Source organism: Mus pahari, chromosome 9, assembly GCF_900095145.1.
Source record: "Mus pahari chromosome 9, PAHARI_EIJ_v1.1, whole genome shotgun sequence".
Taxonomy (NCBI): Eukaryota; Metazoa; Chordata; class Mammalia; order Rodentia; family Muridae; genus Mus; species Mus pahari.
The window spans coordinates 5,286,321-5,298,980 of NC_034598.1; the positions used below are offsets into that span (position 1 = coordinate 5,286,321).

The 12,660-nt window shown below is 39.9% G+C and overlaps 1 protein-coding gene across 1 annotated transcript in view; it reads left to right on the forward strand.

The window, feature by feature from the left end:
• Window positions 1-12,660, forward strand: part of Lama4 (laminin subunit alpha 4) — a 145,339-nt gene that overhangs the window by 75,983 nt on the left and 56,696 nt on the right. The window contains exons 9-12 of the mRNA XM_021204290.2: window positions 1,072-1,183; window positions 4,138-4,305; window positions 6,417-6,610; window positions 12,132-12,248. Of these exons, the coding sequence (XP_021059949.1) occupies window positions 1,072-1,183; window positions 4,138-4,305; window positions 6,417-6,610; window positions 12,132-12,248 (591 nt within the window). The remainder of the gene's footprint in view (window positions 1-1,071; window positions 1,184-4,137; window positions 4,306-6,416; window positions 6,611-12,131; window positions 12,249-12,660) is intronic.

Genomic DNA, 12,660 nt, shown 5'->3' on the forward strand with positions numbered 1-12,660 from the left:
TGGTTTTAGCTCCCTTGTCAAAGATCAAGTGACCATAGGTGTGTGGATTCATTTCTGGATCTTCAATTCTATTCCATTGATCTACTTGTCTGTCACTGCACACACTTTCTTCTAAAGCCACAGTGTAGTTGGGATTTAATGGTGATAAATACTTTATCAGAGCTCTGAAACAGAGGCACCACACTAAGTGGTGTCAGCCCCTGGGGAAAAAGTTCCACTTACTCTGTGCCAAATCAGCCTGAGACGTTATTTGCACACAAGGGCCATCAATGTTGATGGGAAATTGGACTGAAGCTCTGAAAACAGCAGTTGTCCCAGTGAGTATGCCCTGTAATCTCTGAGGTGATTCAGTCTCAGCAGTGCTTGGAGCACCCAGTAGGAGCATTTTGGGATCTGCCCGCTTTCTTTATCATTCCCTCTTTGACTATATTTAAGCCTTTCAATCAGAGCACTGTCCGTGTGAGCAGCATACATAGGTCATTTCCTATTCTGACAACCTGAGATACAGAAAAAATTGCAAGGATAAGATACATGTGATACGTGATTGGTCGGGACAGAACCATGACTTATGACCTTAGTATATTATCTAATTCTAATAGCATTCCAGGATCCTAGAACTGATTATTACCTAGTCTTCATGCATGTCATAGAGCTAGCACATGCCAGGAAAGTTCCTCATGTTTGTCAAATGAGTACTGTCTTAGGTTTTTACTGCTGTGAACAGACACCATGACCAAGATAAGTCTTATAAAGGACAACTTTTAATTGGGGCTGGCTTACAGATTCACAGGTTCAGTCCATTATCATCAGGGCAGACACATGGCAGCTTCAGGGCAGGCATGGTACAGGAGGAGCAGAGAGTTCTACAACTTCATCTGAAGGCTGCTAGAAGACTGGCTTCCAGGGAACTCAGATAAGGGCCTCAAAGCCCACATGCACAGTGACACACCTCCTCCAACAGGGCCACTCCCTGGGCCGAGCAGAAACAAACCATCACAGGTACATTATATTCACCTATCCTCATAGGTGAGTGTCTAACATAAATCTAATGTTTATTTGTATAATTTGTAGGGAAGACAAGCCTCAAGAAAGGGGATGCTGGTTGAGAAGGAAAGCATGGATACAATTGACCAAGCAACCCAGCTTGTCGAGCAAGCCCACAACATGAGGGACAAAATCCAAGGTGAATAGCTTCCCTTTTGTTTAACTTCATGTCAAGGAAACATCCAATGTATGGTTGACGGTTGAAGAACAGGTATTGTCAGGGATTGCTGTGTGCAGGAGCATATTATTCAAAAGGCTACAGGTTTTAGCTTCAGTACAGTCGTCATGGTGATTTTGCGCGTTAAGATTTCTGAACGCCCGTTCCTATGTATTATCTCTCAGTGTTCAAGAATAAATATACACAATCACTCTTTCTAGCCATTCCACTTACATTTAATGCCACACTCCCTTTCTACCAGAGGAAATGTGATGTCCTTAAACTGAAAGAGTTTAGTAGTAGTCACATTTTTTCCAGTTATTTGCAGCCCCCAAATATGTCTTTGGTATATGAATAAACCATGTCAGGTGTGACTGTGCACACCTCTGATCCCAGGACTTAGGAGATAGAGGCAGGCGGATAACTGTGAGTTGAAGATGAACCTGGTCTACACAGCAAGTTTTAGGCTAGTTTTGGGTCACGCTATGAAACCCTGTATCAAAAATATGGGGGGCAGGGGCGGGGGTGAGGAGAATTAGAGCAAATCAGTCTAAATAATTTCTGACTGTTTCTGATGCTCTTCCTTAGTGACCAGCAGAAAAGGTAGTAGCTCAGGTTTGTAACCCAAAAGAAAACGGACAAGGGCCTGTGAGTGATTCCTTGTCCTAAATCACTGTGGCAGAATCTACCTGTCCTGCTGGAGATTTCACTCATCTGAGCTCTGATTTCCACTAAGTGCAGGCTACATCTTGAAGAGTGTTTTAACAGTGCAGTGAAATCTGTCTTCAATTTCCCAACAGAAAGAGACTGCATTTGTTCTAGGATAAAGAGACATTCCTGGGGTTAGAGTCAGCTAAGATCTGCTATTTGTTTCCATGGTTTTTTTATTATGCTACATATGAGGAGTTAGGTGACAGTACCAAATGCATCTCGGGGCACAGTGACAGTAAAGAGATTCACAGTGAGAGATTCATATCTTTGCGCTGAGGAGCCAGGAGCATATTCTATGCTAAGGGACATATAAAGCCAAAACTGATCCTTTGCTTCCCTTCCTCGGATGCCTGTAAAGCACAGGGAAAGTAAGTGGCCTGCATTCAGACCTTCCGCTGCCGCCTCCCTAGCCCATGGGTTTGCATTCACTGATGAAATATTCCTTTCCTAAAGCATTGTTCTATTGATCTGTTCAATCAGTGAGACAGAACCTAGAAATATGCCCTCATATTTATCCAATTGAGAAATGAATGCCCCACTAGGCAGCACATAAGGTCAAGAGCCTTCTAAGTCAGACAGAGGAAGTAGTCACCTTTGCTATTTAGCAAACCAGGCCCTGGTCATTAGGTGCTTCCTTTGAAAAGAACCTGAACCATCTTACTTGTCCTTTGGTCGTGGGGAAAGACAGAAAACATACCAAGGAAAAGGAAGAAGGAAGCTAATTTTTATCAGTTTTCATTTATTTAAAATAATGTATGAATAATCTCCAAAGACCAAGGCACAAGTGTCATTGTCTGTATGTTATTTTTTTGCTAATCTATCCCAGACATAGCTAAAACAAAACAGCCTGAGACTGAACAGAATTTACATCAAAATGCCAAATAATTCAGCTTTACCCCACCAGAACCTGGGGTGAAGGTGGGAGTGGGGAACGGTGCATTTGATTTATTTAAGGTTTACATTTAGTCTATTTCAATAAATTGTATTTTAGACTTTGTATGAAAAGTGAATGTTTAAAGCTTTGATACTTGGGGTTTGGAGGGGTCAGCAATGTTAATGTCCCTGTAACACTCACAGTAATGTTTGGAGCATTAAAACCATCTATCCCCATTTATGTCCCTTCTTTTAAAATTCAAGAACACTGTATTGCATTGATAGTACATCATTTGTCATTCCCAACCACCTCTAAAATAACTGCCAGCGACCTTCAAGCCGGTACCCACATAAAATACAAATCCTCGCCGTGGGTGTGATTTATGTGACACCAGTGTTTGTCACCCATCTTATCTGGCCAACCACACAGATCATGATAAACCACAGACATACAATTTCATTATGCCAGGAAGATAAAGCACTTCCTCCCAGAGCTACCAGAGAACAAGGGGCCCATTCAACCTATCCTCTGATCATATGGAATAGGAATGAGGGCATCAAAGAACTGTTACATGCCAATGTTTAGGCAAGTTACCTAATCCCTCTAAGGTTCAATGGCCCCCTTGGTTCTAAAATCTTCAGCCCACATCAGATGTAGGGCAAACAGACCTTGAAGTCAAATGGCCCAGTCTTAAAAATATTCACCACAGAAGGCAAATAGAAAAATCATGTTATATGTATGTATGTGTGTATCTACATATATGACTTTAATATATATAATGTTTATATTATTCAGAAAAAAATATGAGTAAAATGATCACATAATAATTTTTTAATCCTTTTACTAGCTTGATTGCAAAACTATCTGAAAGGCTCAATTACAAATGTACTCTCATGTTGGCTTAGAGCTTTGTTTTGTTAAATCATTGATGACTAAAATGGAATTAATATCCCCATTGCATGCTACAAGTGACAGGAGACACTGCCAAACATTTTTTTCCAAGCCAAGTGTTTCTACAAAATGTTGAACAAAATCCTCAAACTGTTGTGCCTTAAATATTAGTGTTCACAAATCACCATGGATACCAGATGAGCAGAGAACCAAGGCAGGCTCTGGGGCAGCCCGTTCCCATTCCCAGAATGGTTTCCTCAGGTTGACCTCTCCCCTCATGATGAGCTCCCGTGCTCACAGCACAATACCAGCTCAGCATGGGAATGAGCTCTCTGTCCACTGTAAGGTCAGTCCTAAGCCTTGCCATCAGATTATGTGACACCAGTGTTTGTCACCCATCTTATCTGGCAACTCTGCACATCCTTTTCTCGCTCCCATCTCACCATGTTCTTCTTCCTAGAGATCAACAGCAAGATGCTCTACTATGGAGAGAATCAGGAACTTGGCCCTGAGGAAATAGCTGAGAAACTGGTGTTGGCCCAGAAAATGCTGGAAGAGATCCGAAGCCGGCAGCCATTCCTCACCCATCGGGAGCTGGTGGATGAGGAGGCAGATGAGGCCCAGGAATGTATGTGTCTTCCATTCCTGGCCAACACAGATATGTCTTCTTTCTTTGTGGGACCATGAAAGCACAGCAAGCCGCAGGGCAACATTTGGTCAAACAACTAATTCTCAATATTCAGAGCTGTGTAGAATTTATGTACTGCCTCAAGGACTCATTCAGGAAAATTTGAATTTTTTGATCAAGAGTTTCTTATCCGGGCCCAACTTTGAGAATTCTATACAGAATCTTCCTAACTTTTACCACGGTGGAGAAAGAATAAAGGCTTAGAAGTTGGCAGATAAAAGAAATAAAAATAAAATTCTCAAGCCTATACTGAAAGAAATTTCATAGAAAATGTTAACAGTGTTGATGTTCTGATGGCCCTGAGTTTTGATAAGTTTTAATCTCCAATAGAAATGTGGCATGTCCTTAATGAAAAGTGTAAACACAAAAGTACACAAATAGTATTAGGCGCCTGAGCTGGTTACTATAGAGCTCAGCAATGTTACCTGCCAATATACCCGGGGCATATTCATTTTAAACTATAACTATGTACTTGATCCTGATTTTATGGGGTGGTTATTCAGGCGACCCTCAGTCTTCATGCTGAGCTCTGTTCTATGTGGCATAGGTGAAATTCACTCATGTGGACTTCATGCTAGGACTAGTCAGGCAAGCTGGACCTCTCCCTCCTTCCATGTAGAGTCTTTATCTCATGGAGAATGGCCTAGACTCAGTCACATGGCAGAGAAGCCTGCTGAGAAGGAAAGAATAGAAAGTTCCGGGGCTCTTTAAGCCTGGAATTGGAACTCAGTCATAGCACATCTGATCTCGTGGTCAGGACCAGCCTGGATTCAGAATCAAACTGGTTACATTCTCAGGGAGAAAAGTTGCAAAGAATCTGTACATTGAACAAAGGAAATTATAGATACTCACATCAGATTTCAGCTGATATTTCATAATACTTCCATTCAAACCTCAGAATTACAGATAATACATCCATTGCTAGATCTTAATAATTAATAGAGATTGATTGATAAATTAATGAAAGCATAAATTGAAAAGTTGTTAGGGTGAATTTATGTTAGCTGCTTTTACTTATATTATTATCACTTTTAAATTTTATATATTTTATTTTACACATTTAAAAATCCACTATAAGAAGGGGTCTGAGAGCTTTATTAGATTGTTGGGGAATCGATGGAGCTGCAAAGGTTAAAGGGCATCTTCCCTCAGATGCTGCCCCATCAACCCTCGCTATCAGTTATTGTGGATACCAGAGAAGCCAGTTATTGGCCTAAAGGTTTATTGTAACAACAAATAAAGTCTCACCACCAGGGAGAACGGCAGGAGAATTTCAGGCCATTCAGGCCAGCTGGAGCTCCACTATCGGAGCCAGATGTTCCCAAGCTCCTTGACTATTTTGAAATTTAACCAGACTGCCCTATGGAAAAAAGACCATTTACTTCTCTCTCTTAGTTTCTTGAAGTAAATAAATGGATTTTAAACATTTACTTTACTGAGTCAGGGACTTGTACAGTTTCCTCATACTAAGGAAAGGAAGGGTAAGCTTTAATAGGACAGACTGCCATTCCCTGTGGAGAATGGGGGGGGACCAAGAATTATCGTACCTAATCAATAAATGTGCCTATGAGCCAAGAAAGAGACTTTAAGAATATTGTGTTGTTACTATTTAATCTTTATTCCACCCAAAACCTTAACTGACTGGAAACAGTGGGGTAAAGTGATAAGAACAAGTGTTATAAACAGCATAGATGCTTGTTCTGTCACTGACTAGAAAACATTGGTTCTTTTTCATAGGAATAACTATAAGTATATGCAGTTTTCCTTTATAAGATAAAACTATGGTGATCTGGGTAACATCAGACAGGTATAACAGCCTAGATCTTGCACAAAGTATCATCCTCTTGGAAAAGTCATCAAGCCCTTCCTTTAGTTGATTTGTCAGGAGTTCCCAAATGCGACAGAAAGGCATCTCTCCCTTAACTGGAAACACTGGGGCTTCTTTTGTGAACTATCTCCTGTCTCAATCACTGAAGTAGACAGGGACTGAATTTTTCTCTACTTTGTGAAATTCAGGAGCCCAGACTAAGTTTGTCTCCATTTCTCCTCAGTGCTGAGTCAAGCTGACAACTGGCAGCGGCTGCACAATGACACCCGCTCTTTATTCCCCGTGGTGCTGGAACAGCTGGATGACTACAACGCTAAGCTGTCTGACCTCCAGGAATCCATTAACCAGGCCCTTGACCATGTCAGGGATGCAGAAGACATGAATAGAGCCATAACTTCCAAGCAGCGGGACCATGAGGTACAGTGGGCAGCAACTGTGAATGCATGTCAGGCATAGACAAACTAAACCTATACCAAGAAAAAGTGGCTGACATTAACAACTTTAAATGTTGCTATACCTAAGCACTCATATTTTAAATATGGTTGCTTTTTTGCTATTGTAAGTCACTACCATGCCTGTGCCTTAACTTAAGTTGAACAGTGATAAATAAGTGTTTAGTCTTTGCTTAGGGAAGAATGAGGTCTTATTAGTGTTTGTACTCCAACATGAGGCTATACTGCCTTCTCCAGACAGGAAAGGAATATTCAAGAAACATACATCTGCCCAGAACTGTCTGTAGGATATTTACAGGTTTTAGAAAGCTGTAAATTTTCTAAAGGAATTTTCATAGGCTACTGAGAGCAGCTACAGAGGAAGCGGGTTAAACTCAAGTTAAAACCATGCAAACACAAAAAGGTGAGGAAAATTCTAGGTACCACCATAGCTTGAGTGGTACTTAGAGAGTCCATAGCATCTTTCTCTATGCCCACTCCCACGGGGCTGGGATGTGCTGACCATGTGTCCACTCCACACAACACTCGTCCTCACCACCACCAGTGAACAATCATCCTCATAGAGATGACACAAGTAAACTTGGATGTGTTTGTAAAACTTAGGCTAAGAAAACAACGTAGACAAAAACAACGTAGACAAATAGAAATGGCCAATATCAAATCCATCAGTTTATTTGAGTATTTTATCGTCAATAAGATCAACTTAAACTTGGTCCACTGATGAGATTTTCAATCATCATTGCCCCTCGATACATTGTAAAAGTTCCTAATGTATATATCTTGTCCTCGTCACATCTTTTTTAAACAGGAGCAAACTCTTATTCAGTATTTTTTTAAAGAAAGCTTTCAAATGATATTAACCATTACACACTAACAAATGTGTAATAGATTGCAAGCTAGCATAGATACATTAAGCAGAAATATGATGAAATTTGTATAAGACATGACTGTCATAGCAACTCATCTAGCACTGCTAAGGGCTCACTAATGAAGACTTCCAAACTGTTCAATGTGGAGAGTTCTTTATGAAAAGGGGAAGTTATCAGCCTAGACCACACCCTGCCAGACAAGGACTTAAGAGAGGGGGTAGGGTATAGGGGACTTTCGGGATAGCATTTGAAATATAAATGAAGAAAATATCTAATAAAAAATTGAAAAAGAAAAGAAAAGAAACCACTTAGAAGACCCAAACATAGAACTGTCCCCTTAACCATAGAAGGAAGGTTTCATTACAGGACAAAAGAACTAAGATCTACCTTGATGTATTTGCAGTGCACACAGCATTTTAAGCTTCTTCTGTCTTTTCCAGCTGTGAGCTGCCAATCTCAGTAAGGGCTTTGTCTTCTGTATGCACTTTTACTAGAGAATACATTCTAGTATGTGGTGAGTTACCATGCTCAATTCTCCACTGACTTGTTTTTAGGGCTCTATGATCTCCATAACCAATAGGAGTGGCATACAATGGGCTGAAGACTAAAGCAGAGGCATGCATGACCAGCGTTGGTAAATACTGACATGTGTCAGGACTTTGTCATAAGCAGTAAATGAACATTGTCGCCTGTGCAAAGCGACTTCAGTTCTAAAAGTAAATGCATGCCAGTCTAGCTCTTAATTAAAATTTTCTTATGCACATTTTTAGAAAACCCTCATGGATGTAGATATGAGGAATTTGGCGTTTCCGTGATTTCAGACAGATGGTAGGCCTCTTTTAGCTCAGTTAAACAAATTCTTCTACTAAGTACAAATGAACAGCATGAGCAGAATTTTAGGAAAAGAACAGCAGTGCACACAGCATTTTAAGCTTCTTCTGTCTGTCCTGCTGTGCTGCTTCTTCCTAGCTAATGGTCAGCATTTGCCAGACAGTTTCAACAGTGTTTCTTGATGCCCCACAAAAGCTGCCTCCCAGATATGAAGGCCGTGTTGTTTCCCCTCCTTCCTTTGCTCACATGGTTGTGCCCAGTTCCTTATCTAATTCTGTCCTGTCCTTGATCTAAGCTAACTGACTCATACGTAGCATGTCTTTCTTACTAAAGCTCTGATGTCCTTCTATTTTTACATCTACTGAAAATTCTGTGGAAACTATGGAAACCACCCACCCTCACATGTCACTCCCATTGTACATGTGTGCACCTGTGGTTCACATTTTGTCTATCCTCACTAAAATCATAAGCACCCAAAGGGCACTACTCCTGCTGTACATGAATTCTGTCTTCCCAAGATCTAATGTGATGTCACAAATGCATCAGTTTTATTTGTCAGCAAATGGGTATAAACAGGGACATGGAGTACACCCACCTGCTATGTAATTCAGATCCTGTTTGTGAATACTGGTTGTTCTTGATCAATACTCTTTCCAACACTAACTAGACTCTCAAATGACTAAACACTACTACTAATACTCTTTTTCCTATGTCTCCATGTTTAAATGTTATGAAATTTTAATTTCTTCCAATGGAAAAAAATTAAATACTAGGTATTAATTTAATTAATTTAATTAAAACCTAGTATCTCGGCTATATATCAGTATTTCCTTTAACAAATTTGAATAAGTGAGGCCTTATTGGAATTTGATTCTGTGCTTTAGAATATGATTTTTAAACTTTTTCATGAAATTATACTGCCCAATTTTAATTCCTTTAAGTAATTAATTGTAGAGCTGGCATCCAATCCATGGCCTTATGCATTGTCAGAACATGTTCTGCTACTGAACAATATCCCTAGCCCCAAACTTAAGAATTTTGGCAAAATATTTTTTCTTTTACTGAAAACAATTTTCCTCTCACACAATATATGTCAGTTATGGTTCCCCCCCACACACAACCCCTCACAGTTCCTCCCCAAACCCCCTCCCTTATGGATCCATTTCCTTTCTGTCTCTCACTAGAAAGCAAACTGACTTCTAAAGGATATGAATAAGATAAAATATGATATAATAAGATAAACAAAAACTAACATTAGAATAGGGCAAAACAAACAGAAGGAAAGGAACCCAAGAAGCAAATATAGACACAGAGACCCACTCGTTCACCATAATATATAGACAAAGAACATGTAGGGTTAAAAAAAAAAAAATATATATATATATATATATATATATGTGTGTGTGTGTGTGTGTGTGTTATATAATTTTATATATAACATATATGTTAAGATTTTTTTAATATTAAAGGAAAAACCCTGACATAACATGAAGCAAGCAACCTCTAAAGATGTGGTGGAGGTTTTTCTGTAGGCATCTACCTGCTGAGCATACAGCCTACCCCTGAGAGTGGTTTGTTTCCTCAGTGAGACTCCCTTGGAGAAAACAGAATTTTCATTTACAGTATTTATCAGTTGGAGAAGGCTTCTGGGTTAGGGATGAGGGCTCCTGTCCTTTTCTCCTTGAAGCCCTCAGAGCATGTCTGGTGCAGAATTGTACAGGCCCTGTGCACAGCGCCTGTGTGTCTGTGAATCCCTGCAATCGTGTTGATTTATAGGGCTTTGTCTCCTTGGTGTCCTCCATCCCCTCTGGCTCCTATACTCTTCCTGCGTCCTCTTCCTTAAGGTTCCCTGATCCCCTAGAGGAGAGATCTGATAGAAGCATCCTGTTTAGGGACGAGTGTTCCAAGGTCTGCATATTGTCCAGCTGTGGGCCTCTGTACTTGTTCCTGTCTGCTGCAGGAGGAAGCCTCTCTGATGATGTCTGAGCAAGGCACTGAGCTATGAGCACAGCAGAATGTCATTAGGAGTCACTGTACTGCTATGTTCTCTTAATAGAACAGCAATATTTGGTTTTCCCCTAAGTCTCTGGACTATCTAACCTCAGGTATTGTATCACCCAAGCAGTGTCAGATATGGGTTCCATCTCATGGAATGGGCCTTAAATCAAATCAGATATTGGTTGGTTACTCCCACAAGCTCTGTGCCACTGTTATACTGGCAAATCTTACAGGCAGGACACCAATATAGATCAGTGGGTTTGTGACTGGGTTGATGTTTATGCTTCTCTTTTGATAATATGAACTTACTTGTACCAAAGACACTAGCATGTAGGGTGAAGGCCCTATCTAGGCACCAGCTCAAGTTCTCCACATTCAGTGAGTTGTATTGTTTTCAGCAATAGGAACTTCCAATCAATTTATGAAAAGTTACCTATTGTCATGGCAACAGTGCGGGTTTTAGGTGTTTCCCATGGGACACCTTTGGCCTAAAACTCAATAAGATGGACCTGATTCCTGATACTGGAGTTTTCATTTAGTGACAAAAGATGTCCAGTTATGGCTCTATCTCCCCATTATTGGGCAATTTCATTTAGATGGTCTTCACAGTATGGAATCCTCTACTGTATTAGGTTTCCATACAGCCCGCTTATATGACTCCTAATTTTTAGCTGTCTCTTCTTATATTCCTTCCCTCATCCTCATCCTCATCCTCATCCTCCCTTCCTGCCCCACTTGTTCCTCCCATTCCAGTTGCTCTTCATCTCTTTTTATCCCTTCATCTCCACAGTGTAACTTGAGACCAGGGATATTGATTATTCTAGCAGGTTTTCTTCTGGACTGTTTTAGCTATCTTAGGTGTGTGTGTGTGTGTGTGTGTGTGTGTGTGTGTGTGTGTGTGTGTGTGTGTTTCCATATGTAGCTAAAAATTGTCCTTACAAGGTCTGTGAAAAATTGTGTTGGAATTTTGATGAGAATTGCATTGAATCTATACATTGCTTTTGGTAATATGTCCTAATTTTTTTTTTAATGCTAGCAATCCATGAGCATGGAAGACCTTCCCATCTTCTAATTTCTTCAACTTCTTTCTTCAATCTCTTAAAATTATTCTTTTTTAATCATACAAGTCTTTCACTTGTTTGGTTAGAGTTACCCCATACTATTTTATATTATTTGAGGCTATTGTGAAGGTGTTGTTTGGTTAGAGTTGCCCCATAATATTTTATATTATTTGAGGCTATTGTGAAGGTGTTGTTCCCCTGATTTCTTTGTCAGTCCATGTGTTGTTTGTATATATGATGGCTACTGATTTTGTGAGTTAATTTTTTTATCCAACTACTTTGCTGAAAGTGCTTGTCAGCTATGGGTGCTTACCAGTGGAATTTTTAGGGTCTCTTATGTTTTTAACCATATCATCTGCAAATAGAGATAACTTTGACTTCATCCTTTCCAGTTTGTATCCCCTTGATCTCCTTCAGTTGTTTTATTGCTCTAACTAGAGATTCAAGTACTATACTGAACACATATAGAGATTGGACAACCTTATCTTGTTCCTGACTTTAGTAGAATTACTTTGAGTTCCTCTCCATTCAGGTTGATGTTGGCTATGGGCCTACTGTTAACTGCTTTTCTTATGTGGCAATGTCTCTTGTATCCCTAATCTCTCCAGGACTTTCGTCAGGAATGGATATTTGTCAAAATGATTGTCAAAGACATTTTCTACATCCAATGTATGGTCATGTAGTTTTTTTCCTTCAGTTTTTTTCTCCTTTGTTTTTCTTCCATCAGAAACAACATGAGAGAGTAAAGGAACAGATGGAAGCTGTGGGTGCCTCTCTGAGTATGTCTGCAGACTCTCTTACCATACCTCGGCTCACTCTTGAGGAGCTTGATGAGATAATAAAGGTAAGGGCATACCTGGACTGCTCAAGCTTGCCATGATAGCAATTTTGAATAGCAGCTCAGTGTTAGAATAATCCAGTTCAATTCAAGTTAGTAGGATTGTGAAATAGTGTCAGGCAATGGGGACCTCCATTTTCCTGTCTTACACAATAGTCACTAGTACTACACAGCTACTTAAATCTCAGTTTCATAAAACTAAGTAAAATTATCAATTCTACTCTGTTTGAACCAGCTGCATTTCACATCCTCAAGAGCCACATGTGACTGGCAGTTATGATGGCACAGATACAGTCACAGTAAAATCTATTAAAGTAACAGATATGGTTCTTCCCTATACACTCTACCTAGGAAGCTATTGAACAAACCAAATCATCCAACCAATAAACAAACTAATAAGTTAAACAGATCATCCTTA